The sequence below is a fragment of the Nomia melanderi genome, chromosome 2 (genome assembly GCF_051020985.1).
Source record: "Nomia melanderi isolate GNS246 chromosome 2, iyNomMela1, whole genome shotgun sequence".
In the NCBI taxonomy this organism is placed as follows: domain Eukaryota; kingdom Metazoa; phylum Arthropoda; class Insecta; order Hymenoptera; family Halictidae; genus Nomia; species Nomia melanderi.
Window position 1 is genome coordinate 10,726,611 of NC_135000.1, and position 27,559 is coordinate 10,754,169.

The window sequence follows — 27,559 nt, forward strand, 5'->3', positions numbered from 1 at the left end:
GATTGTATAAAGAAAGCATTTAACTCCGTTCCGAATTCTAAAGAGAAACCCCTCGAACCCTCAAGAGATGACACTCGGGTATCAAACACGAGCTGTCTAGGGGGTCTTAGAACCCCCCAGTTTTAGTGAGGTTCTTCGAGGGGGTCTTAGAACCTAAGAAACCCCCTAAAATCTTTCGGGGGGTTCAAGGGGTCTCTTGTGAGTTTTCGAAAGATTTTACGAGGGGGTCTTAGAACCCCCCAGAAGTTCTCCGAGGGGGTCTGAGGGGTTTCTCGTGTGATCTAAGGAGTTTCATATGGGGATTCCAGGGGTTTCTTATGAGGTTTCAAGGGGTTTCTTATGGGAGTTCCTAGGGCTTTTTATGGGGGTCCGTGGGGTTTCTTATGGGGTTCCTTCAAGGAGTTTCTCACGGGATCCGAGGGATTTCTTATGGGGTTCCAAGGGGTTTCTTATGGAGTTCCTTCAAGGAATCGTATTTGTATAATACAGGAACGATAGAATGGAAATAGAAATGAAATTCGCAAGATAGCAAGTTGGCGTGTTACCGCGAGCAAAGTGTTCGAGTCTGTATTATTCGGTAGATTAATACCGAATGAAAATGGGAAATTGTCCAGGTAAGATCGAATGCCTGGTCGCAGACTCGTTTTGTCGTCGTCTCTTAGAGATTATAGTATATAGATTGTTATAGAGATCACCGCGCCTGCATAAGTACTCCCGACGACCCGCAACCCGCCTAACGCTTACGCGTCGCTTTACCGAGCGGAGTTTCGTTGATTAATACCTTTGGGAAATATTCGTTGAATCGACTCTAAGATTATACTATAAGATTCTAAGTAACATGTAGTACAAGGTATTAATCGATCTTTATTTTCTACGAGACGGGATCGAATCGACTGCCAGCGATAAACTTGTAACGTACAGTTCAATGTTGGAAACACGAGAACTATAAAGGGAGAAATAAGAATTTGTCGGATTTAGGAATTTATAGAATTTATTTGGCACATTTGTATCTCGAAGGGTTTACCTTCAACATCGTTTCTTAACGTTAACAGACTTCCGAGAGGTAGTATTTTTGTACAATTTGTAGTTCGAGGTATTCTTACACTAGTAACGCTACTGTACCCTATCACGCCTGCGCGGCGCCATTTGAATTCCAAAGCCTGCGGGGTCAGCGATAGTTTTCTTTCAGTTCTGTTACGGTGAACCACGACGAATCACGGTGACACGCGTGATTCTACGACGGAAAATTTCATTGCAAAACCGTTCTTTCCATAATTAATAATAAGAAATAAAAGCGAATATTTTTCTATCGATCGATATCGGTGTACGCGAAGATACGGATGTTTCTTTGCAACTGAACGATCGTCGGCGTGTCGGCGGAACTCGAAATTAAAAGCAGCGTAGTTCGACGATGGCAAAATTCCTAGCAACCGTGAAAGCGATTATCACGCGCCTCGTTTTTGCTTCGCACGGTTTCATCGCCATTTGGCAAGTGACCACTTTCAAGAAGAATCCTCTCTTTTGGTATCTCAGTTGTCCAATCTTGTTGCTGTTCCTCGAAGGCATCTTCACGCTTACTATAAAAGAAAATCAAGAATGGAAGTGGTAAATGAGAGAAATATTTTTGCTTCAGACATATTTTAACAAGAACGATCAAAGGTAAACGCGCGATGAGCGTTATTGGAAACGCGGAAACGGGGATTTCAACAATGAAATCTTTGCTTCTGAAAATCTTTCGGTGAAATGTTATCGACTGTTCAGAATTGTGTACTCGAACGCTGGCGTTTCAACAATTCGTTGCAGATACTTGAACGTTTTTGAAAATTGCACAATTTTCAACAATTTCCCAACATTTCCTCGAAAGAGTCGTAGAAAGTTGTAAAGTTAGGTAAAAATAAACGTACCCGGGACAGTTCTCTCTGCCGGGGAAGGTCTACACGGTAGAACAAGCCCACTTATTCGAGCGAGGAAGGGTGTGTGTTGTGGGGCCATCCTGGTTTGACAGACGGAAATTGGAGCATTAGTAACGGGAGCGAAGCGCGAGAGTCGATTCGCGCGCTATACACGTCGGAGCGGCTCGAAAATTATTGACACACCGAAAAGACTACGTGTGTAACGGTGACCCCTTTTTTTCCAATATCCCCTATCTCGTTCGAATCGTGTGTGATCGATTCTTACCGAGGATTCAGCGGGGACGGTGAACGACGTTCTCGAGGAAATCAATGCAGCGCGCGAATCCTCCTCGTGCCTCGGCATATTAATCTTGCGCTTGTTGCGTCTTCGGGCTCTATCGACGCTCGAAAAGATATCGTTTCGCGTTTCCTGTCGTTCGTTCTATACAGAAATTCAAAGATAATTAAAATTCTCTTACCATCCGACAGGTTTTGTCCTTCCGTGTTTTTGTACCTCAGCAGCGTGGTGCCCGCTATATGGCTTCTAGAGCTGGACAAAGTGGACAGAAGACTGAAAGCTTTCGAGTCCAACGTGAACATATCGGAGAATCTGGACCTCGCCAACCTGGCTGCGAAGGATCTGAAGCACTTGGAGGAAGCGTTGGGCGTGAGCGACATTTCTAAACAGCCCGCGAACAACCGCGAATCGAACGCTCACGTTACTCCTCTTCAGGTAAACATCCACCTGCCGGATATTCAAATATCCACGGAAACATGGGTCACTTTGATAGAGCAATTCTTGATGTTGGTCTTGATCATCGGAAGATGGATGCTGCCGAAGGGTGACCTGACGCGCGACCAACTCAGTCAGTTGCTGTTAGTTTACATAGGTACGGCTGCCGACATCATCGAGTTTTTCGACTCTTTCAAAGAGGACAGAATAGCGCGCGAACCTGTACTGGTGTACCTGACGCTGGGCATCTGGGCATGGTCCTTGATGCAGTTCACCGTTGTCCTGACCGCCACCAAGTCCAGAAAGTCCCGGCTGTCCTCGGGCAACGCTGTCAAGAAGAGAGTGCACAGCGAGACCAGTTGTTGCAGCATCGACGTCTGGGGAATCGCTTTGAACATGATTCTTCAGGTACCGTGCCGTCCCCCGGCTATTCGGATCTCTCGTTTACCCGTTGCCGCGAGTTTCTCTGCGTTCGCTTGACGATTCGATCGAATTTCAGGATGGCCCTTTCCTCGCGTTCCGGCTGATCCTGATCATTCATTACCGCATCGTCAGCTACATGAACATCTTCTTCACTTGCAAAAATACTTTGGTTATACTCTTGCAGCTTTACAGGCTGTACGTAGTGCAAACAGAAAACAAGAGTAAGCGGAGAAAGAGACCGGCCACCGCGAATATCAGTATCATATCGAGGGGAGACGTCTGCAACGGTCGGAGGACCGAGCAGAGCAAGAAAAGGAGAAGGGAGAAGGACGTGGAGGCCAATTACTCGGACAGCGAACGGACCACCACCGAGGAAACGGACAAATTCGATTCCTCTCCCAGATGCACCGAACATTCCAAACGGTATTCGCGATTCAAAGAGAACCTCGAATTCGAGCATTCGAATAGACCTCCTCGTTTCTTGAAATCACGCAGGAGAACCAGGCAAGACACCGGATACTCGACGTCCAGTTCGCGCAATTCCGCGAGGCGCGCCAGGTCCCGAAAGAACGAACGGAAAAGACGGCCTTCCCGCAGAGAGGAACCCAAGTACGAAGTTTCCTCCGACGACGAGAGACGCAGGAGGAGAAACGACAGGAAATCCTCCGAGAAAGGCGACAGAAAGTATTCCGCAGACACCGCCAAGACGAGGCCCAAGAACGAGGACTCTAGCAAAAGTTCCGGTAAAAGCAGGAAATGCAACGAAGATACCGAAGACCGGTCCACGGCCGAGGAGATAGTCGAGAAGACTGTCACCGAGGAGAGCCAGTCGGAATCGGAGAAAAAAAGGCAATTATTCGATCGAGTACGATAAAAAAGTCCGACGCGAACACGCGTAATATATCGTGGTATATCTTCGCAGGTACGTTCATCGAAAGCGAAGACAGAACAGAGACTGACGACAAAGTCTGGGTATAATCGCTCTATTGTGCGTCTATTCGGCGATTCTTCTCGTTTGCATGTTGCTCTTACATGCGGTTATCAACGATGGCATGGAGTTGACGACACGAGTCGAGAGAACCTCCCACGTTCGTTAACTTTTTCCACTTTATTTCAGCGCGATCCGAGTCAAACGAATAATAATTCGTGTTACTTCTCCCAGGGTACAAGTTCCTAAGAATCATTCTCCGTAAAGTACAATTATTAACCAATATTATTTCTATCTCTCGTTTAGAAATTCAAACACATCTGAACACAATAATTAAACTCGGTAAACGGCAAACAAAAGAAAATGAATCTATCGATAAGCCACTATTTTAATAGGATCTCCTGGAGCGTTAACAACTTGTATCGATTATCAATTAAATATATTTGTACTATGATTCTGCTCCGACATTCTATTAAATAAAGAAACAAATATAACTTTTACGTGTTTTTCTTCTTCTTCCGAATCTGTATAAAGTCCGAAGGAAACAAGGTACCGGGTCGTTGAAATATCGATACAGATTCGTAACTCCTTTACCATAAGTCTAACATAATTGCTCATACGATCGAATCGTTGCACGTTTCTAACCATTGTATACTCTGAGAAGCATCCAAACTATCGATATAATTAGCCAAATCGTCCTGATGGGTTCCAGTAGCGGCGCAATACAGTATCGCTGTATTTTCCAACAATTCTTGCAAAAACTGGGTCTTCGTCGTTGTCGCGTTTACCATAACATTCGCGAAACTGTTTTCTTTCTTCTCCGAGCTAATTGCACTGGACTGTAACTTTTGAGATAGCTCCGAGTACTTTAAATCTTCAAACGACGATTGTCTGCTGCTGTTCGACATTTTCGAGATAGTTTTTCTTTCGTTCGAATAGCCCTTCGTGTCCTTTAGTTTCTCCACTGTCAAATGAAATCGCCTCCACTTTCCTTGAGGAAACTTTATGTTCACGTTTCCTCTCTCGGAGGAATTCTCCCGATCACACCGTTTCGCGTACTCTTCTTTACTCGATACTTCCTTCGTTCCAATGTTCTTCGAGTCGGTGTAGAATCCATGGTTCTCGATGGCCGGTTTTTTCATACTGCTCTTATTATACTCCGAGAGAATTTTTGCTATCTCCGATGCGTCGCTGGCGCACCAAATCTTATTTGGCTGATCGGATAACGATGCTTTTAAAGTTACCTCCTTACCAGTAGGATCGTAAGATACCTTTTTTTCTTCTCTGGTATTCGTCTCTTTCGCTACCTGAATTTTATTCTGTTTCGCGTTATCGAGAAGATACTTTGCAACCGTGAACTCTACCTTACTCGTGCGTTTCGTGGGATTTGTGGGAGAGTGTTTCGAGGAGACTTTTGAATTCTCCGACAAATCATTAATAGGAATCGCGTTATTGAACACAGAAGGTATATCCAACAGAGTGTCGTTGACGTGTTCCAATTTTATCAGATTCATATTGTTAGGTAATGGTTTGAAAATCTGAGTATTGTTCACTTCCGAGGTATCGACTAGGATTAGTGGGTTATTAGAAGATTGTACTACTTCCTGTAGCTTTATCTGTCCGTTCTGAAGAGGTTTCAGATTAGCAAAGACGATAGGCTTTTGAGGATTGGCAACATACACCTTTTGTATCGGAAACAATTGAGGTTTCGCCGTATTGTTAAAAATTTTAACATTCCGAGACATCGTAGTTGCAGAGTAATTGTTCGATACCCTGTTTCCTTCTACCGTTTTCCGTAAGTTTTCCTTACTAATAACAAACGACTTATTCTTACCGGCAGATTCCATAAAATTTCTCATCGAGGATTGCTGTTCCGACCTTCTTAGAATATTTGGTGAATTTTTACTCGCGTTTAGTTTATTAATTTTACTCTCAACATTCGTTTTGTAGCTGGGAGTCATCACCTGCGAGCAGTACCCTAGAACGCAATGAAAACTCTCGTGCATACACTTTTCGAAGGATTTTGCTTTCTTGGATGAAAGAGACGTTTTTGAATTTCTCATGTGATTCGAATTTTCAGCGATCTTTGTTTTCCTATTTCGTTTTTTTTCACCGGCAGAAGAAAGAAAATCACAGCGCGGATCTACGGATACCACTTCTATTTCAGGACTATCCGCTACTCTGTGGTAAGAATGACCATCGATGCTAGTGTAACAACGGCCCAAGTACTCTGTAGCCAAGCCTACCTGAAAGATCCCCACAAAGTGGTTCAATCGGGGTAATATATTTCAATACGTATAAATAGAAATCTCACTCGAGGATGATAGATGGGTCTCTCGTGCATTCCATGTACAGGCCACTCTTTCCATTCCATTTCGTCTCTTATCGTAGGTGCCTGATAAGTGGCTCCTACATTGTACATTTTTCGCGTGACAGATCTTGTATTCATGTATGGCATCGTAGAAGACTTTCCTCGTTTAATAAGCTCGAAATCAAAGAAGGTTCCCTTCCTTTTCGCCGAAAGCAATTGTTGCCTGGGTCTAGGAAATTGTTTATCTAGATGTTTCTTCGTTACATGCATAGGATCCTTTTGAATTTCCCTGATTCCACGACTGCAAAAGAAAGGATAAAGAAAAAGGAGGTTTTCAATTATTGGGAGACTACTAGGAGACTTTTTCCAATGTTTACCAAACTTTTTGAAATTTCAATCGTACGCGATAACTTTTTCAGGTCTAGAAAAGATTATCGACAGGCGATGGTACAACAGGAATTATCAACGACTGATTATACTAACGACTGATATTGTAACAATAATTGTCGATACGCTCAGTAAACAAGGTCTCCGGGTCTCTACTTACGCATGGAATTAACGGAAAACTATGCGGTAGAAACTCGTCGAGTACACAACACACGTGTTGCTTAATTGTATCGATCCTGAATCTTAGACATACTTTCTTCTCGTTGTTCGATGCACTCTCCTGACTGTCGTAGGTGCGCCAGACGTCGAGCCCCCGCTACTGGTTTCCGTAGAGTCCTTCACGTAATCACTATCATCCTTGTATCTCTTTTCTCGTTTCATCGGAATTTCAGGCGATTGTTTCTGCAAGATGTCGACCCGTTTGTAATCCACTGCCGACTCTTCCGTCTCTTCCGTCTCCGCGGACAACAACGGTTCCGAGTCTGATCGTTTTCGAAGAGTCATTTTCAATGTTTCACCGGCAACTTGAATCGTTCGTTGATCTTTTTGCAGGCGATTTCGGCTGAATTCCGACTCGTCGATTCGAACGTACATCGAAGATCTATCGTTTTCTTTTTCTATCACTGCGATCACGCTCACATCATCGTCCTCTTGGTTCTCCCCGGAATGTTGCGTCGTTAGCTTCTCCATTTACCTTTTGCTGCTTACTCGAACATTCGGAAACAATCAACTGTCGATAGGTAAACAGAGGTATACCTTTTCGACGAACGACGAGATTCATCCGAACGTTATCGGAGGCACGCGCAAACTACGCGTTGGAAACGAACCAACGCGAAACGTCAACTGCTCGACGTACGCGTGATTCCAACGACACGGGGATTCCCAGGACTCTTCTGGTCTCGAGCGAATCCCGTTGGAAAGGCCCGTAAACAACTGTAACAGGATTTATTTGGTTACGGACGATCATAAAAGATGAGAGTAACATACTTGTGTGTACTCGTGTATGTACATACCTGCATGCCACACAGTACTGGACCAGAGGCGCGAATTCGATGCTTTTGTTTCTCGCAGAAGAAAGGGGAACAACAGTGTCATCTATCAATTCGAACTTTGACGACTACGTCGATGATGCGTCTTTTAAATATCTTACAATTACCTACAATGCGCTCTGCATCATCTATCGTTCATATTAATCGAATTCAATGGATGAAATATCAAATATAAAAGATATTTACCGTTTTTTCGATACTTGTAATATCTCCATGGACCAAACAGAATCTTTTCGCTTAATATTTCTTATTCGATCTTATCGTATACCAATATTAAATTCGACAAGGATATTTGTTTTTGATATTTAATAGACTTGTCGTATAAACAAGCGAGGTACTTGTATATTATATGTCACGTTTCTCGTTTTATATTTTATGCATTTTAATCGAATACTTGAAACGCAAGCAAATACAACTGTGTATTCCCTTCAACATTTATTCCTTGAGTTTTAGACACGTTAAATTGTTTGTTTCTGTTCGATCGTGGATGCCATACATAGACTAAGATAACGTTAATCGATTTGGGAAAACGGTATCGAAAGTATTGAAAGAAAAAGAAAAAAGTCGGATGATCGATGAACGAATGGACAAAAAGGAATCGTAGGATGAAACTAGAGAGCTTTACGGCTGCTCGCGAGCGCTGACTTTTATTCCAAAGAAAATACTAAACTATCATAGAATAGCTATTCATTGTACACGCGAGTATTGCATTTATATATAATTTATATGTATAGAAATACGAAATATAATATGATGCATCATCGCTCGTATTGCACGTAGATGACTAGAACTGAAATGTACAACATTCATATGTATGTATATAACGTCCTTTGGCACTCTATTCCAGTTGGGATTTATTTACAAAGAAAAGGAGAAATTCTGCGTTCAATTCATATTGTCCGTAGTGAGGGCGAGGGTAGTCAAGACCGATCGCCTGTTCGGGTTCACGCCAAGATTTTCCCAGTTTATCCAGGACAAACGCGCAGTCAGATCTGCAAGAATACTATTGTTACGTTTTCTCATTCGGATAGGAGGCACGCACAGGTGTCGCGGAACACAGGTGAACGGAATGTTTCTGCAAGAACAGAGAGAGTTCTAGCGACGATTCGAGGAGCTATTCCAAACTATCGTACGCTACTAATCATATGATAGAGTCGCGAATTGAACCGGTGGTTCCCTACTGACCGCTGGTGTTCCATTCGGCGCGTTCCCCATTTATTTCTCCTCTAAGGCACCTCTCGACGTACGTCAACGGATCGAGTCTCGCGGCCAGCACCTCTCGCAGTAGAGCGATGTAAGCTATGGCCAGGCGAAGGGTGTCGATCTTCGATAGCCTCTTCTCGTACGGAAACGTTGGTACGTGGACTCGTAGCTCGTCGAAAGCCGAGTTGATGCTGCTAAAAACCGCAATCGAACTGACAATCCGTCTCCACTGTTATTCCCAACGGGTTCGGTAGCTAAACGTAACTACCATCATGGCGGGGGTTCGAGCATTCAAAATAATTTCTCACCTCAGCATACGTTTCCTCTCCCTGATGTTGGCGGCGTGTCGTTGGATTCTGTAAGGACTGCCGTTCGGATAATAACCCTCCTCCACACCGTTTATCTCTGTGTCGTTGTGATCTGAGAAAGAGGAGAAGAAACGCAACGTTGATCCGGCGTATCTGAACGGTTGAAAAATTCCTATCTAGTCGTCGGTGTATCTACGAGAGTATCCTTTTATATTACCAGGTGTAGAGACCGGCATGTGATAGTGTAAAGGCGAGTGGGTGTGCGAAGAAGCGTGTGGCACATGCTGAGCGGATCTTCCTGCGTAAACGCAAGACGGCAGCTCGGCCAAGTCCTCTTCGCTGATGTCGCTGCTCGGGCCCACGTAGTACTGCGTACTGAAACCAAACACATTCGATCGGAAATGCAAATTGATTTCAACGACTCTCTATTAAATGTTTCTCGGAATGTCGAAATAATCGTGGTTCACCTAGTGCAGGCGACGGTAGAGTCGGCAGGTCTGGACGTGGCCCCGACTCTGTGCCTCATCCTCTGTCCTCTGTCCTCGTAATCGTAAGTGGAATGACTCGCCATACCTCCCCCCCTCTCTTCACCAGCTCATTAATCACTTCACTGATCAGGGGTCGTCCAGACCGATCCGGCTCAATCTTCTGTTTGTTCTCGAAACGATCGTCCGTCTCGACCGAGACAACCCTTTCGACGCACTCAACTTTCGAGATGTTTGTTTGGTCGGTAGTCAAAATATCGGTGGTAACCTGTCGGGGGTGTCCAAGGTATCACTTCGCGCGGTGCAGACAGGTGGGAGTTGCGGATCCGCGGTACAGCGAGGACTCGGACTATCGTCCGTGTCCCTGGGGAGGCTGGTTTATATACCTTCCGCGAGCGGACTGCGAGGGGGATGATCGATACCAACCCCTGGGCGGAGATTCCGTCCAATCGCGACGATCCCCAGCTCCGAATCACTGTCAGAAGTTCCGCGGATTGGTGGGCCGGTTAATAGCGAGCGCTTCGCGTCCGAAAGTTCTGCGGTTCATTGTTACTGCCCGAGCCAAATTTTATTTCAATCGTTTCCCACCACCCCCACGGCTCTCGGCGAACCGGTGAAATTGTCCGACGGAGGAAGGAGGAGGAGGAGTTCCAATTTCGCGCTGGACGGATCGTCGAGAACGCCGGATTCTTTTTCGGGGAACCGGACAGCAGCTGGATTTCTCCTTGGACCCGAATACATTCGAGAGCTTCGAATTCAAATCGTTCCGATACCGTCTCGATAACAGTTTCGTCGCGTTTCACGATCCCCTTTCTTTTAACGGGAGATCCCTGTTCCCCGAGTCTTTCGATCTTTCTCTCTTCCTTTCCTTAGGATCAAATAAAACTCTAGCTTAGGATCAAATAAAACTCTGGAAATTTCCTTTCGAAAACTTGAAAACGAAATGAAATGACGCGACTAATGTTTCCCGTGTATAATTTGAACAGAGTGAAAGTGTGCCGAGTCGACGGCTAGCTTCGATTTTTGCAAGCCGATCGAATAGCATGAAAATATCGGGAAATATGGGAGTCGATCCATGAGCCGTGTTCTCATAGATTCCCGGGGTAATCCGAATTATGCGCGCGGACGTATCGGCGGCCGACAATAGTAATTCGGCCCGGGATTCCTGTCGTCGACTAGAAACTCGTTTTCCACGGGGACCGGTCCAGACAAAACTTTGCCCGGCCGCCGGGGTACACAACCCTACCGTGCACCACCATTGTGATCGTATTAACACCTTGCATAATTGCGTCGCCACCGACGCCGCCGCGTTTCTCATTGTGCGTGCCGCTAAACACGTCTCATTTGAATATTGGCCCATTCATATCTCTCTGGGAAGCTCGATCCGCTGATAAAGGGGATTCTGCGGTCGCTTCCTCTTCATCGACACCGCCCGGCGCTATTCTTTCTCAGGCTGTCAGATTTCCTCTGGAACCGTGGACCATTTACGCCCAGGTGAGTACGGTTACCTGCCGTTAACGTCATCGTGAATCTCGTTTCTCGTGACATTTCATTTCATTTCATTTCTCGTGAAAACCTCGTTCACCTCGTCGAACATTACGTGCAGCGATCCTCGAGAATCTGTTGGACAATATTCCGTGAGAAATAACAACGAGTAGGTTACAGGCAAAGTACAGGGTAATTCGCTGGAAAAAAATCATCTTCCCTTCGCGTTGAATCGCTAGCGACGAATGGAAATCTTCGAGGATCATCGGCGAAAGGAGGACGCGGACCAGATGCGACTCGAGTGTGTCGGTTTTGCGAGTATCGGTTCACAAACGTTCCGGAGTGTGCCGTTTCGAGTATCGCCGTGACAAATTTCGAGAGGGTATTGTGTCCCCGCAAAACGATTATTTATCTCAATTTGTCACGTATCCTCGCCAAGGGGGACCGCGCCGATCGTCCGACCGAGATCGGGTTCCGCCGTCTGTGATTTCTGTTTGCCGACAGTCCACCCATGCGTAGCTTCTTACGCGTGTTTAGCTATTACTCCTCGACTCGAGAAATATTCTATAGAGTTTCCTCGACGATGTACAATCGAAACTTGTGAAACTTGTATTCGAAATCTGTTATCCGAAAGCTCGAGTCCCGGGGCTCACCTGTGTAAGCTTGACTGCGTTCGCGATTCTTCGTTCGAAACTCGTGATCCAGACGCGTACTTGTAAACGTTCCCTCCTACGGGTGATTCGCGCGGATTCGCAGCGTTGGCATGGTTCAAAAATCGAGGGAACGATGCCACACTCGATTCGTTCGGTTTGCTTTTCCCAACACCGAAAGAAGCGATTCGAACGGAACCGATCGCGAATCTGAAAGGTGAAAACATCGTGGCTTGTCAGCATATTTGACCAATAAATAATTTACCAAACAAATTGATCCCCGAGGACTATAAACAGATACTTAGAGGCACGCGACCGTCCCTGTGTAACCGGCGGTGCATTTATTGACCTTGCGGTCAGAGGAGCCATCGAATAGTTTCCATGGACAATAGATGATCGACCAGCCACGGAAACCCCTACTGTGAGAACCGAAGTGGGGCCCGCGGCGTGAAATCTCTATTATCGAGGGGTTGGAACGGTACCCCGTTGTTACGCAGCGCTGGTACGCGTATCCGAACGAACTGGCGCTGACAGGGCGCCCCGGTCGGCCCCTCGTACCGCCACGGAAATAATGTAATCACGAATTAAACGTTTGCTCGGATATCCGCGATCCCCTGGTCCACTTCTAGGAGGCTTTGCAGCCTGTCGAACAGAGCGAACCGTTCCTCGCGGTCTCGCCACCTGAAAAACCAATGACAAATCTCCGGACAAAATCTTTGCAAACTCTTCACGGTACACGCCACACGTTTCTTCGTGCTCTTCTTCTTCTTTGCGGATAATCCTTAAACGGACATAAATTACATGTTCGTTTCTTTCGCGACATCCTTTCCTCCGCGATATCTTGGCCGTTTCGGTTTCGTTTACTCGATAATCGTGACAGTTTTCGGACATTACGGGTAGCTCGATTCGTTTCTTTTCTCTCGCGATCATCATTGCGAGTACCCTTGAGCGGCGATAGGTCGTGGACCGGGATCTGAAATGAAATATGCGGAGCGATGCAATTGACGTTCACCGCCGCAAAACTGTGTGCAACGACGCGACACTGAATTGCGGCCAATCGACGGCTCGATGTTGAAAAGAGACCCGCGGTTGAAGGGGGGTGAGGGGAGAGAGAGAGAGAGAGAGAGAGAGAGAGAGAGAGAGAGAGAGAGAGAGAGAGAGAGAGAGAGAGAGAGAGAGAAGAGAAAGTGGCCTGGACAAAGAGACCGCCGGAGGGAAAGGGAACGAACCCTTCGGGAGCTAGACAAATCAAAATAAAAGACGCGTAAAGGAAAACAGAAACAATGGTGGCCGAAGAAACTCCGAGACTCGGAAGGAATCTAACGTCCAGTCTACATTCGCGAAGAATGCTTCGGTGATGCCTCAGAATCTGAATGAATATTAACAGCTGCCGGAAATCCTAGTAGATTGCTATGTAGATACATACATAGATACGCAGATATATCAGTTTCCTCTCTGAAAACAGAAAATCACGGACCATGATCTTGCGAGGCGGGCTCCAGCCTGAAAGACGATACGATATTATACAAATACATAATATTTCTGTTGGAAATGTTAGAAGAATTTGATGGAATTGAAAAATGTAACCTATTCGCTTCGGTGGCTGTCGGCGATCCTTCCAATCGAGCTCCGCTCGAGAACCGCACGTCCCATTGTGTCCGCGGCCGTCGCGACGGTGGTCCTTGGCCGCGGAAAACAGGCTTTGGTCCACCAAGCCTATTTGGTACACGTGTCTTTGCACGTTGAACCTCGATGATCCTCCCCACCGAAGGGCAAACGAGAGTGCAGAAGCAACGACAAAGGACGACAAAGGACGGCACGCTCCGGCACGTGACCGCCGGTGGGACGACTTCGGGGCACCCGTAAGTGCCAGAAACCAAGGGGGTCGCAAAAGTCTCCTCTTCATCCTCCACCTTCATCCTCCTCTTCATCCTCCTCTTCATCCTCCTCTTGATCCTCCTCAATTTTCCATTAAATCTACAATTGGAAAGTTCGTTAAGGAATTGCTACTTATTATAAACAATTAATTGTACGATAGAATAACAGTCCGAAGCGGTTAGAGTTATGCCGTTGATACCGCTGATCTCGAATAATTCTAGCTTCTTTCACGATGAAGCTGTCGAGCGAAAACGTCGATTTCTCGGCGAGAATTATCGGCGTTCACCTTTCGGCGATGGAGACCCGTTGATTGGCACGAAAGGTATCCGTACGTCGCGATAGGGTGTCGGTGGAAAAAACAAAGGGAAAATGAAAAAAGGAGAGAGAACCAGGTGTCGGGCAAGACAGAAGCGAAAGGCAGGAAAAACCGTTCGGAAGAAAACCGGAAAAAATAGAGCCGCGCGCGGCGCACAGTTCTCGCTAATTATATGTACAATCTTCGCGCAGACGGAAAAAGAAGAACGCGCTGTTCGTACCGAGCGAATTCCCGGCGCTGACGGGAAAGTAGGTACTTGGAAACGAAAAAAACGAAGAAAATGGAAAGTTTTCGAGCTGCTTCTCGTCTCGTAGTTTCCCGAGGCTTGTTCGTTAATTCGTGAATTCGTTGATTCGTTTCTACCTTCTCGAGTTCTCTCGGTGAGGGTAACAAGTTCGAAACGATTTTCGACGAAACGGCCAGATGAAATGACGAGACCGAAGAGAGAAAAAGCAATTGTCACGGAAAATTGGCCGTGCAAACGCGCGCGGTGCACGCTGCTTAACGCCGACGATATAAACATACACGCGAGAATTAATGATACACCGTTTAGTTACGCGTCAGTTGATTTTCCCAGGGCACCGCTTTTGTGCCTAATAGGCAGGCAAGGGGATGCTGACCCGCCCGGTCTCGACGCACTCCTCGATATGTCACTGTGGCTAATTTTAGGGGCAAACCTCCACCGCCGGCAAAGTCGATCCTTTCATCGGGTTCAGCTCCTGCGACAGTTTCCGAATCGGCCGATCCGCGCACCAGATACGTACCAGCTATCCAGATAGCTGACTCCTGAGAACATTTTCATGTCGTTTCCCATAGGTCTACAGTTTCGTTTTTCATCCGTATCGTGTCAACTCGTTTATTCTTCTTCTTTTCGACTTCCGCTATTCGATTGTATCGATCGGTAGACTGGATTTTACTCGACAAATATCCAGATTCTTCTTTATTGTTCTTTCATTTTTCTTTGATCGCGCTTTGTAACCCGATTTGCGTTTGCATGAAAACGAAAAGCAATTACTCTCCTGGCAATTGAACGAGAATGGTGAATAACGATTAAACGTCCGAATGTAAACGAGTCGATACGTTACATAATTGTCAGCCCAGTTAATTATCTCCCTTCGGGGTATCTTGCTTTGAGGGTAGATAATAAATGACAGAAGATGATATCGATCGTTTAAAACGAAAATATTTCTATTAATCCGCATAAAATTGCATGCCGGTGAAATAGATTATCGCGGTAACGTATTGTCCCGAAAACCATACTGTACGAAATGCGAAATACGACGAGTCTGTATCCTTCCATGCTAACGGAAAATAATTCGTATAAACCGGCTAAAGAAACTGACTTCTGATCGTACTTGAATACGTACGATTCAAACGTTATTAATCGCGTTGTTTGTACCTATATACCTGTATGTATGTACCTATTCAATAATTTCCATCTACCGACAAGTACCAATACTAAATATGCGATGAATGAACGTCACATTCTCCAGACATAACAATGGTGTTTCTCATCGATTTCTTCTCGATGTTCATGACGAAACGTTGAACAAAGTGGGCGAATAGAGCGGACGGTCCAGAGGATCGATACACCGTCGCTGGAGATCAGTCGTGAGAGAAGATCTCCAGGTCGCCGGCAATTAATTACGCAAGACGATCGGTAATTAACAGTAACTGGGACTGGATAACGTTCATGCGGCACGCTTGATACGAAATATACGACCCGGCGCGGCTGTAGCTGACTCTTTATGGTGGGGTGTGCTCGTGACGTGAATTATTAGCCCTTCGACTCTCGGCGGACCCTCCGGGGGTAGGTTTGCGCGCGGGCGTGGCCTACCGAGGTGGCAGGCGTGGCCCCGACGCCACCCTCGAAAAACCTGCTCGCCTCCTCGTCCTCTACCCCCAAGGATACACGGAGAATTGATTCCGGACGGATTCCATTTCTTACGCCGTCGTCCTTTTCTTGCTGCTCCGCTCGGAGGACACCGTGCTCCGAACGGATCGACGCCAACCCCCTTACAAGTACCAACTTCCAACCCCCTTTGACACACCGTTCGGTGTTTCACTCTGAGACTCCAATTGATTCAATTCAAATTGTAAATTGTAAATTGTAAATTGTAAATTCGAAATTGTAAATTGTAAATTCGAAATTGTAAATTGTAAATTCGAAATTGTAAATTAGCGTTACTCGGGAAAGGTTCTCTCGTTCGCCAAACTTATTTCTGCGGTTCATAATCTTGTTGAACCTACTCACCGTTTCGACGAGACCACGGTTCGAAGAGACGCCGTTTTATTAGGATTGAATCGCGTTATCGCTACTTCAATTTCAATCGATACGCCGCGCGATGTCGTTTTCAACACATCCGACGCAACGCTACTGGTTCGTGTTCCCCCTTGGTTAGGAAAATTCGGAAGCCTGATTGAAAAGCGAAGAAAACTTTATGACAAATGCCACCAACGGACCATCAAACTTTAACCGTTTTATTACCTTCTACGAATCCTTCCTTTCTGACCCGTTTATTTCATCTTTTTCTTCTGCTTGAAATTTCCGAGTTTTTCTCGTGAAAAGTGTGTACCGTCTCCGAAAAGAACCCTCTGCAGATCCGCGAGTATTCGCATAGTTGTCGATACCTAGAAAATCCTATTGCATTAGCAAAATAGGAAAGCCGGAAAGTCTGCAGTTATCTGGATTCCCCTCGAGAATCGACCAAGAAACTCTCGGAATCTCCATGTTTCTCGAGCAGAGGGCTGTGTAGCGAAAGGTGGTTCCACCATCTTCCCGCAGGAAGAGCAAGTTGTACGAGTGGATGAGGGCCGACCAGATGCCGGAGGAGGGAAACAGACGCAGAAAGGGATGGAACGAGCTTCGGAGGAGGAGGGAGACCAGCGGAGCTCTGTGCCTGCGTTTGTACAGTGGTAATGGGCTGTCAGAAGCAGACGTTCGCTGCTCCTGCCTTATATACGAACACACACCGTTACGCTCCTCCTGGCTCGGTTCCTATCGGCTTGCTCGTATTATCAACCCCACTGATTGCACCTCCCCCCGGCCACCCTTCTCGTTCTCTTCCTTCGATAACGTCTTCCCGTGGACCCATCGACTGGTATAACCAGTCAATTGTGCGCGTACCGCTCAACGACAATTTTCAAATACCGTGCACGGAATCATTCATCCACGAGATAACGCATTCTCCGTGATTCGACATGGCTCTTTTCTTCGCCTTCTTCCTTTTTCTCGAGTAATCGACGATTCGATGGATACTGTGTTCTCTAGTTACCGATTCAACCATACAAGCTGACCTTTTCACCGCTTCAGTCTTCTGAAAATCACATTTCACTCGATGCATTCTCTCGAAATTATTCGGATTTTCAAATTATGGATTTTCAAACCATAATAAAATTCCATTTAGGCTTGTTACGGGACACGATTTTCAAGCATTCGCCTTTAGAAAACCTATTCAAAATCCAGTCGAATACTTAATGGATACTTGGAAAAATAGTCAACTGGGAGAATCTCGATATTTCCAATAGACTTTCCAAAGTTTCTCAAATCTAACTTTCACCCAAACTGGATCAATACTTGGACACTTTACAATGTAGAACATTCCTGATATGAATTTCATTGATGGTTCACGTACAGTGAAAGATTTTTCATTCATTCTTCCAGCTACATCGACCTCTTGTACCGTCTGCCCTTTCATCGATCCTATAGATTCTATAGATTCTACGGATTCTATAGACTCTATGGAGATATTTGTTTTATTTCATCATTTCTGGGGAGAAAAAATCTTTCTCCCTCCGGATTTTAAGCGGTGCCACGTGCTCGCCGGCTATCTCCAACGTGCCTATCCCTCTCTCGGAGTGATCAATACTGTAGGTCTTCTGCGGAAGACAGGTATGTGACTGGTCCAGATTTCAATTTGGAGACTACACAGGCGAAAAAACGATTCTCCTCCTTTTGGAGTCGTGTCGTCTTCGAAAACGATTCAATTTTTATCTGGAAATGTGCAAACTTCTGTTTAATAATCTCTTTTCTTTAGTAACAATCAAAAATCTGACCAACGCTTTCCGTTTAAACACATTTTCAATCAGAAATTACAACTATAGCTGAAAAACACTTTGATCGTTTGCTTCTAATCGTTCTTTACTATTGTAGATTAAACAATGCGATTCAAGCTTTCGCGCATTCTTTTCAAGCTTTAACTATAAATCTACATGAATAATCATTTGACTATTTCAAACTTAAAGTAACACACCAGTGCTACCGACGACGGTGCTACAAACTAAAGGTTCGCTTTCAAAATGCCGGACGTTTTAAAGCCCTTTAATCGGGGACGGTTTTGTATACGTTAGCAATCTAATATTACAATGATACGATATCGCGATAAAATCTCAACGCAATTATAGATTAACGAATCCTATTTGGTGCCGTCCAATCTCGCCTTTAAATGAATCCACCTCTCCCACAGCAGAGAGGGCAATGTTTTCTGTACAGGTAGTAAAGATCTTCCGGAGGAACCCCAGTTGCATCGACATTCGATTGTTTTTGTTTTCAATCTATTCTCAAGATCCAGAAATCTGTACTTGACTTCAACAAATGTTTGTGCCGTGATTCCTTTGTGTAGAAGTAACCTCCGTCAATTTTTCTTATTTCAAGACTCGAAAGTTTTGCAATTTCCATTCAAACTTTCAAACCTACAAACTTATTTCTAGTGAAAGAAATATAACATTCCATATCCACTCAGATCAGCTTTTCGTATTCTGCAACAGCATAGAGATGCTGTTTTGAATGCAAACTATGCACAGAGGAAATCTGATCATGAGTGATTAATTAAATGCTCTTGATACGTAAGGTGCTGATCAACTTGACAGTTCTAGCTGTGATTCTGGTGCTGTTTTATTGTTATCAGACATCAAATGGTAGACATTGGTTGGCACACACCGTTCCAGAACAGGAAAGTACCTCGACAACAAAGTCGAGTAGCTTTGGAGAAGATGAAACGTCCAATGCGCTTCTCGAGATTGAAAAGGTTTATTATAATGTCTGGTGCATTTTCACAAAAGTTGCTAGTAACTCACCGATGAAAAGGAAGTTTGAGATTTTTGCAGAATCTTTGCTCAGATTATCTTCTGTTGACATTGTGTTTCATGTAATAACCGATGATGACAGTAAGGACGTCGCAGAAAATGTGTTGGAAGGGATCTTGTTGTCGACAGAAAAGTTTATGAAGGTAAATATAATGTTCCGTGTTGGGAAACCCGTAAACGAACCAATAAAGAATTTCATACTTAACGCTACAATTCCATGGCTTGTACGATTAATCGATTAATCCATTTCTTCTGATTGATTTAGGTGCAATATTACGATGTCCACGAACTGGCATCCCAATTGGAAGACATTGTATCGGTAATGTCTCCACATTTCAGTAGTAAACCAGGAACATACTACTCGGATGCATTGTTTTTCTTATCTCTGGGTTTGCATCGTATAGCTCCGATAGAACAAAGTTTTGCGGTAATGTTCGATGCCGATACAAAGTTTCGTAAGGATATCAAGGAACTGTTCGAGGAATTTAACAGTTTCGGAGAGCAAGCCCTATTCGGTCTAGCTCCGGAGCTTACTCCGGTTTACAGACACGTTTTGTATCTGTATCGCAACAAACATCCGAATACATTTTTCGGAGAACCTGCCAAGTCGGGCGGTTACCCTGGCTACAACAGTGGGGTAGTACTTTTCAACTTGGATAGATTACGAAATTCTTCTGCCTACAATAATATCGTTAAAAAGGAAAGCGTCGACGCGATGACTGAAAAATATCATTTTAAGGTAGCTGTTCGAATGGAACAATTCATGGAATTGGATTATTTTTATAATATTAATTATCAATGGGAATACCTGCTTTCAGGGACATTTGGGAGATCAAGACTTCTACACGCTCCTAGGAATGGAAAGGCCAGAGTTGATTCACACCATTGATTGTGGTTGGAATAGGCAGTTGTGTACGTGGTGGAGAGACCGTGGTTATGCGGATGTGTTTGGAAATTATTCGAGGTGCGATTCGGAAACAAAATTATGGCACGGGAACTGCAATACTCCAATACCTGACAATTAATTAATGTTCGGCGTAATCATTTTTATATGAACATAAACATGACAATACGAGAGATCTCTTTTTCAATGATTGTTAGTGGATTTTTAAGGTGGATAATGTAGCTGTACCTGGTGCTGTTCAAGCGTTACATTGACAAGATTTTTTCAGAATGGGCAGCTCCGAATCAGTGATTGTTCGTTCGACGACGATACACGTTCATATCTTTCATTGTGATAACAATATATTTATAAAAATTGTTTAGTCTGTAAGCGAGATTGTTTCGCAGTGCCTATGAACTAGTTTGTAAGATGTTAATTTTCAGTGTTGTATATTTTAAATATACATTCGAAATAGAATACATACCACATTTCTGTCCTCGTAGGAGATGGGTGCTACTCTGTACAAAATGCCAACAATAAAAGATATATGTTAAGGATGCTACTGTACCAGCATGTTTTTTTCTACTATTAAAATATTTACAAGAATACATAATTCTGTTACTTTAATACCTGTAGTTTTCACGAATGTAAGAATATTATTAAAATCTACTGACTTTTTCTTATATATTATTCACCTGTAGATCCTATCATCGGTCGTCTTGAATAAAAAGCAATGGCTTTTCTTGTTCGACTTTAATGGAACTGTAAGCGATACGTATATAAATAGGATTGACGCAGTATCATTATATTTGTTTACGTAAGGAAAGTATTAAATACAATATCGACAGTATACGCTATTCACAATACTACATACACTTATCGGACACGATTACCATTAGCTCTATAGAATATTCCCTCTCATTCTCGGAATCCATCAAAGAAATCACCGCTCCAGGTGTCTTGACTAACGATAAGAATTCTTCTGTAAAGCAACGTTATTTTCAACCAAGTATCAACGCAACAATATATTTTTCACTGAACTGTTTAAACTGTGTGTATACAATACCTGTAAAACATTCTTCGGAACAATTCTTAATACAGTACCTTTAGTGGTCCGGTAATAATCGGTAATAATCGGTAATAATCAGCAAAAATGTAAACAGTGTAAAAACAAAAAGCGCAAGTCTTTTGTTAAATGATTTTTCGTTGTATCGAAGGGAACATAAATTAGAACAGCATCACCGTCATACAATTCAAACACAACTCTCGATTAAGATTATCATTACCATCATACGGATTATCATCCTACGACTGACCAGATTATCTCTTGAAAAGGAGAAAAACAAAAAGACTATTCTGAGTTATATACGCACACCCTACTGTATATCTAGATTCGTTGTACGGTACATAAAATAAAAGATGTCACCTTTGGTCCCAGTGATAGAAACTTAAATGTTAAACGATTGGTTAGGACGTGTGTGTTAGTCGACGTAGGTTTAACCATTTAGACCTAACTCTGTACGTGTATGTACGTATGTGTTTCTGTGTGTTGTGTGCGCACGCACGCACGCGCGCGCTTTTCTTTCGAGGGTAGAACAGAATGGTTGAGCGAACTAGAATGTAAAGGAAAAACTTAACAAGAAAAATCGCGTGGACTGCATCGCGTAATGAGCAAACTCGTTTCGAACGAACCCGAACGGTTCGTTGACTATTTGGACACGATAATGCGAACACTCTCCTCTGCCTTGTTTGTTCATATCGGAAAAGAAAACTTTACACGTTTATGCAATATGTACACTTTCGATCATTTAACGACAACCCTTCCTTTTCTGGTTGTCTGACTTTTTACACACGATATTTACATACGAATGATTTTCAAAACCGAACAAAAAATATATGCGTATACGAATAAATTCCTCAGTTTCGATGAATTTTTTTACCCCTGCGACTTTATCAACAGCACCAAGCGCCATCTTGGATACGATGAATTTGAATAATCCGCCGTTAGGAATGGAAAGCGCTTAACATCTCTCTGCAGCCTGCAATCATAAATTTTCGTTAACTTGTAATCCGACGATAAAATGTTTAAAAGCTGCTTGAGAAAAGTACGAGAATCGAATTCATGGTATTATTCAAGATCCAGTGTTTCGTTTCCTTGTATATTCCCTATGTCTGATCGTTCCGTAATCTACCTTTTTCAAGGAGCCCACAATAATAACAACAACAGCAACAACAACAACAACAACAATAATAATAATGATAATGATAATAATAATAGAATGTCCGCGACACGGTCGCCCCGATCACGTCAAGATGCTTACGCTCTTCAGATTTTCGCGACCACCAAAGTTTCGAATCGATTCCAACAACATGTCCCTCGTATCTACTTGGACAGGCATTGATTTCGGTCTGGCGGTTTTCAAGGTGACCCCCGTGATAACAGGCATCGTAGGCGGTCTAGGTGGTTGAGGAATAACAGATGGCTCTTTCTTGTGTTCTTTCGTGTTGTTTTGGTTGCAGTGTTCTTCGTTTGCGGTCGAAATCTTGAAACTCTTTACAGTAGGCACGGGCTGCTGGCCGCCTTTGGTACCAATAATGCCATTCCGAAAAGGGAAGGTTCCCTGATTTTGGGGCTGCGCACCTACTACCGTGGCGAATCTGTTGGGTTTCGACGTGTCTCGGTTACCGGCGTTGCTTAGGCGCTGCTCGCCGACGGCATTATTGCTTCCCTCGGAATCGACGCGTTCGTTCTGCTTGTTCGAAGTAATTTCAATTTGGACATCCGAGGCCCGATTCAAGGTGGATCGTTTCGGTTTCGGCCGAAGGCAGACGTCTTGGCCGAAGGCCTTGGACAATTCCCGAAAGTTTAGAGGAGTTGTGTCGATCGCTGTATCCGCCGGCGGCGGCTTGGTCTCTGGCAAGCTTTTCTTCAGCTCCACTCCAGTCACCACGGGTTTATCGCTCGCTGGCTTCGACTCTATACGAACCTTGTTCAATACCGGCCTCTTAAAGCCCGTCGCAGTTGTATGCGTGATTAATTTCTTGGCTAATTCATTGGGTTCTCTCCTCTCTGTAATTTCAATTTGATTGCCCTTTTGCGGGGCCTTGTGCGGTTTCGTTTTGTTGTTGAAGTCGATCGAGCCGCTCGTCTCGTCCCTAATGCCGTTTATATTTACAACGGTTTTATTGCCGTTCACCTTGCGAGCGTCCAATTTGTAATCCGTGTCCCTTTTAATATGAACATTGACGCTCGGTCGCTCGGACCAGCTGCCCAAACTTATCGCTGGCGGTCCGGAATAGGTGTAACGCTTCGCGGTGGTCGCCGGTGGTATTTTCTTCGTGTCCGCCTCAGGTTTCTTGTCGGTGCAAGTCGATACTACATTCGAGTCGATCGAATGTTCCTTGGACGTAGTCTCGGGTCTGAAAGTCAATTATACCGATTACGCTTCGAACTCTCTCGTTCTTTTCTCTCTTCCAAAGACGTACCTCGTTTTCTCAGGTAATACTGTGTCATCAGATTCTTTGGGCACATTTTCCTCCGACTGTTGAGCATTTTTCAACTGCGGTAAAATGCTTTTCAGTACCTGGAATACGATCGAACCGATTAGAAACCTAGCAAAGTCTATATAAGTTAAAGCATATACCTGTAAAGACTGCAGTTGCTTCTCTTTGGTGGGTTCCTCTTGCCGCTTCAGAATGTTGTCCCGCCATTGTGAGAACTTTTCGATGCTCCTGGTTGCATTCAGGTTGCTGATGCTCGTTGCTTTCTTCATCCCGGCGTCGTCCATTGCCGCCGCGTTTCTATTCTTCCCGGCATGTTCGTCATCACGCGTGGTCTCTTGAAACTTGGACTTGTCGCACACAGACACGTAGCTCTTCGACCTATGAATATTAGTCTTTTCGTTACCCGATTGCCTATGCAGGGATTCCGTATGTATCTTTGGTTCCAGCTTTCTATCACCGGTGTCATCCACCTTCGTCTTCACCTGCGACGTTCCTCCAACGTTCGATTCTTTCGCAGCTCTATCATCCCCATCGACCAAGTTGCTCCTGTTCCTGGAGAGTGTCACGAACGACTTGACGAACCTGTCATCGGTGGTCTTTCCTTGGGATTGCTTCTCCACTTCCTCGAATATGTTCCGACTTTTCTGTCTGGTGTAGGTGGTGATGGTAAAGTTCGACAATGTGTTGTCTATAGGCGCTATCTTGGGAGCGGACGAGTTGTCCGCAACTTTCTTAGACTCGAAATCCACGGTACTCTGAGGAAACGTACCTATTTTGGTCTCCAGTTCGCTGATCATTACCTTCTTCAAATTCGAGTCCGATTTCGATTGCAAATGGAATCTGTCTTGTTTGCTATTTTTCTTGTCTTCTTCGCGAAACACAGATTTCTTGTCCGCCGCTTCTCGTTTCGCTTTCTGTTCTCTGTCGTCCGATGGTTTCGCGTGTTCCTTGAGTTCGGAATCTCGAAAGGATTCGGGCGACGATATCACCTCGTTAAAGTCGTTGAAAACCGGCGAAGTAGAATCCCTGAAGGCACTCGGCGGAGCTGGAAGCTGATACTCCCAATCCGCGATAGACAGATCCTCGTCGGCTGCCGATACATAGTCCGACGTGTCTTGCTGCGAGTTCACCGTTAGATTCGGAGTACTGGTTTTCGCTATCGCACCGTCCGGGAAATCGTTGCTTTGCCGCTGTTTCGAGTCCTCTTCCTCGTTTAAGGTCTTCTCGGCATTCGTTGTTCTCGACTTTGCCTCGACGAGGGAAACGAATCTCTCGACAGGTACTTGACTCAACGTTGAAGCAGGTAAAGAGTTGGACAGCGTGTCCGACACCTTTTGCAGCAAAACGTCCGTCTCCGAGGGGTTGCAATCTGTTAAAAATGTAATCGTGAGACGCGAGTACGACGCGTTGTTGCGAAACTAACAATGTTTGCCCGGTCAAAGAATATATCAAAGTTTTCACAAGTAGAAGAAACGAGAATAAACGAATAAACGAAAAAGCGTGCGAGAGTTTTGTACACGGTGCAACTTGACCTTGAAGCAACAATCCCCGTGTAACGCGGCGCCATCGCTAAAGAAAATAAAGAGAATAAAGGAAATAAAGGAAAAGCAGAAAATTCCAGAAAATGTGAACGAACGAAAGTGTACAACAGACGGGTTTCTTGAAAATAAGTAGAATACAGAGATGTAGAGAGTCTCGTAGTTATCTCATAAAGATAACGATGCTACAGAAGGAAGAGAGAGAGAGAGAGAGAGAGAGAGAGAGAGAGAGAAAGAGAGAGAGACCCGGAGAGAGATTTAAGAACATAATTTATAAGAAGTTACAAATGCAAGTTAAAGGTGATTTTAGTGTCAGATCCTAATCAAGATTCTGCGGTTCTATGGAAAGAAACTAACGTTCGTATCGTCATTCGAGAATGTTTCGAGCGACTTCCTGTAAGATCACAAGGGACAGATCAAAGTGGATGCCCAACACCGTCCGTTAGTAATATGCAACATGCACCTGATGTACCCGATCCGCAACTGGATTCACCTTCACCCTCACCCTGGACGAAACAACGGTGGATATCAGCGGTGTTTCGCTCGGTTCTTGGTTCTTGCGTAACATTTCCACCGAACTGATCCGATCGTGCAGATAATAAACCAACATTGGACGCCACGTTCAGATTTAAAGCGAACGTGATATCCTCCGAATGCGAAGTGAAATGCCTCTTTTGCTTTTCCAACGAGTTGGTTTCAAAATCGTTCGATTTCGACGCCGTTCGAGGGATCCTCGGTCTCCTCGATTCCTTCGCACCTTCCCCGCTTCTGTGCCGATCATTCGCGCGATCGGTGTTGTTCCCTCTCGACTCGGCGTGTTTCTTCTTAAAGAATAAATTCCCGTTGCTCTCGGCCAATTCGGCCAGATGTTCGCACTTTGGCATGGTCGAGATCACTGCGCACAGTTTCTTCTCTTGACCGGCAACCGTTTCGGCGATCGGTGAGCTCTGTCGACGCTGCGTTGCAGGCACAATTGCCAGTTCGCTGTTGGCTGATACTACCTTGATCGGCCGATCTTTTTCTTCCAACGGCAGCGAATCGTAATCGAAGGACGCTTGGCTGTGTTCGATTCCAGGAGTCAAGAACACCTCATCCTCGCTGGTGGAACAGGTGGATGCGACGTCTGGTTTGTCCTGATCCTCCTCGAGTTTCCGATCGGACACGGCGGAACTCGTGCCATCGCCAACAGCGGGTGTTCCCGGAAGGACGTTCGAACTCGCGTCACTCGCAATACTTTTGCTGGCAGAGTGTGCAGGAGGAGGTGGACCTTTTGCGAAATGATCTACGTTGCCGGAGTTCGAGGGTAAAGCTCTACTCAACGGGGAAGGTGGTGCCAACTTGCGCTTCGGAACTTGAGGTCTCACCGACGTGTTACCGCTGGTGGAGGTCTTTCTAGGCTTGGGAAGCGGAACAGGTTCTCCAACTGTACTCGGAGGAAAAGAAAAAGAAGAAACCGTCACCTATAGGTGAAATTAGCAAGCGGGTGGTGGTCGGGAACCGTTTCTCTTGGGAAAGTTTTTGTGCAATCGGCGCAACTTGATTAGAGCATGCAAGATAAGGGTAGCGATAACTACGATACTTTTCTAATTACAGTAAGATCGACTAATATATAGAGCCCTAGTAAGAGACGGAACGGAAACATCGCCGCTAGAAAAGGAGAGTACGAATGATAACGTCTAAACGAATTCTCCGGCTCGACTCTCTAAAATGGAATTCAACTGAATCAAAAACCTATTCCAGCTTTGCGTGGATTCTTCTCTACTCACTAGTCCAGGCGGAGGGGGTTCCAAGATGCTCAGCTTTTTCTCCGACTCTAGCCTACATTCGCTACGCTGGACGATGGGAAGAGACGGCAATTTATCGACATTATTAGGAATCGAATCCACGATGGTCACCGGAATGTCCAAGGGTTTCGTTGAAATCGCGAATATCTGCAGGTTACTCAAAGGCGGCGCCGAAGGATTGGGCCTGTGATTATCGTCCGGATCGTCGAACGAATCTCTACCGACACTAGACAAAATGGATCCGTCGTAGCACTTGGTGGTGCTCACGTTTCCCAACTTTGGCTGCCTACTTTCCATCGACGATGTCTCTAATCGATTACCGGACACGTGATTTTTCACAGAGAAGCTTCGGTGACTCGACAAATTGACCCTTTCGAAACTACCATCCCTCGGCTTGAAATCATTCTGAAAACTCAAACTATACTCGAGCGTTTTAGCTTGATGCCCGCCGTCGCGAACACGGTTGTCCGAGCGAGGGCTTCCCGAACGAAACCCCAACGTTTCGTAGTCCGGCGTGTACTCTGGCTGACGCGCGCGTGCCGATATATTATGCAAATCGGCCAAAGTCTGCATTCTGATCAATCTGCTTCGAGATCTGAGCAAACTCTGACCGCCGCTATCGAATAACTCGACGCTGTCGCGAGCATCGAAATATTCCGAAGAAGGAACGTTCCTACACGCGAAGCTCCGAAACTTGTGAACTTTGGGCCGCGACTT

General features: G+C 45.0%; 5 protein-coding genes across 26 annotated transcripts in view; 2 read left to right on the forward strand and 3 right to left on the reverse strand.

Moving 5' to 3' along the window:
• Window positions 1-1,411: 1,411 nt before the first annotated feature.
• On the forward strand, window positions 1,412-4,007 carry LOC116430764 (transmembrane protein 26). The gene is made up of 6 exons (XM_031985311.2): window positions 1,412-1,605; window positions 2,382-2,559; window positions 2,626-3,033; window positions 3,125-3,471; window positions 3,544-3,897; window positions 3,971-4,007. Exons 1-6 carry the CDS (start codon window positions 1,412-1,414, stop codon window positions 4,005-4,007), a joined length of 1,518 nt encoding a protein of 505 aa, XP_031841171.2.
• On the reverse strand, window positions 3,448-7,787 carry LOC143174224 (uncharacterized). The gene is made up of 4 exons (XM_076364628.1): window positions 7,688-7,787; window positions 6,928-7,607; window positions 6,291-6,588; window positions 3,448-6,222 (listed from the first exon to the last, which is right to left on the reverse strand). The coding sequence occupies exons 2-4, from the start codon at window positions 7,362-7,364 to the stop codon at window positions 4,591-4,593; spliced, it is 2,367 nt and encodes a 788-aa protein (XP_076220743.1). The 5' UTR covers window positions 7,365-7,607; window positions 7,688-7,787; the 3' UTR covers window positions 3,448-4,590.
• A 747-nt stretch (window positions 7,788-8,534) lies between these two features.
• On the reverse strand, window positions 8,535-20,785 carry LOC116430765 (uncharacterized). Of its 2 annotated transcripts, XM_076364911.1 has the most exons (15): window positions 20,712-20,785; window positions 20,501-20,534; window positions 16,537-16,679; window positions 16,303-16,464; window positions 14,595-14,834; window positions 13,442-13,831; window positions 13,281-13,357; window positions 12,156-12,827; window positions 11,858-12,064; window positions 10,106-11,339; window positions 9,702-9,987; window positions 9,452-9,609; window positions 9,235-9,346; window positions 8,909-9,120; window positions 8,535-8,715 (listed from the first exon to the last, which is right to left on the reverse strand). In XM_076364911.1, exons 11-15 carry the CDS (start codon window positions 9,803-9,805, stop codon window positions 8,609-8,611), a joined length of 693 nt encoding a protein of 230 aa, XP_076221026.1. In that variant the 5' UTR covers window positions 9,806-9,987; window positions 10,106-11,339; window positions 11,858-12,064; window positions 12,156-12,827; window positions 13,281-13,357; window positions 13,442-13,831; window positions 14,595-14,834; window positions 16,303-16,464; window positions 16,537-16,679; window positions 20,501-20,534; window positions 20,712-20,785; the 3' UTR covers window positions 8,535-8,608. The 2 variants fall into 2 exon arrangements, with proteins under 2 accessions (XP_076221026.1, XP_031841172.2); XM_031985312.2 differs by lacking the exons at window positions 10,106-11,339; window positions 11,858-12,064; window positions 12,156-12,827; ... (5 more) ...; window positions 20,501-20,534; window positions 20,712-20,785 and having other exon boundaries at window positions 9,702-10,090.
• On the forward strand, window positions 17,033-20,558 carry Xxylt (Xyloside xylosyltransferase). 2 transcript variants are annotated; one of them, XM_031985336.2, is made up of 4 exons: window positions 17,033-18,540; window positions 18,956-19,276; window positions 19,399-19,872; window positions 19,952-20,558. In XM_031985336.2, the coding sequence occupies exons 1-4, from the start codon at window positions 18,526-18,528 to the stop codon at window positions 20,156-20,158; spliced, it is 1,017 nt and encodes a 338-aa protein (XP_031841196.1). In that variant the 5' UTR covers window positions 17,033-18,525; the 3' UTR covers window positions 20,159-20,558. The 2 variants fall into 2 exon arrangements, with proteins under 2 accessions (XP_031841196.1, XP_031841195.1); XM_031985335.2 differs by having other exon boundaries at window positions 17,835-19,276; window positions 19,952-20,556.
• A 15-nt stretch (window positions 20,786-20,800) lies between the features above and the next one.
• The window catches only part of LOC116430769 (uncharacterized), a 53,911-nt gene continuing 47,152 nt past the window's right edge, over window positions 20,801-27,559 (reverse strand). For 17 of the 20 annotated variants that reach the window (XM_031985324.2, XM_031985316.2, XM_031985318.2 and 14 more), the window contains 5 exons: window positions 25,522-26,481; window positions 23,661-24,889; window positions 23,503-23,600; window positions 22,338-23,436; window positions 20,801-22,055 (listed from right to left, as the gene is read on the reverse strand). In XM_031985324.2, coding sequence (XP_031841184.2) covers window positions 22,038-22,055; window positions 22,338-23,436; window positions 23,503-23,600; window positions 23,661-24,889; window positions 25,522-26,481 — 3,404 coding nt within the window. In that variant the 3' untranslated portion in view covers window positions 20,801-22,037. The remainder of the gene's footprint in view (window positions 22,056-22,337; window positions 23,437-23,502; window positions 23,601-23,660; window positions 24,890-25,521; window positions 26,482-27,559) is intronic. The other 3 variants (XM_076364891.1, XM_031985321.2, XM_031985334.2) reach the window with 3 other exon arrangements.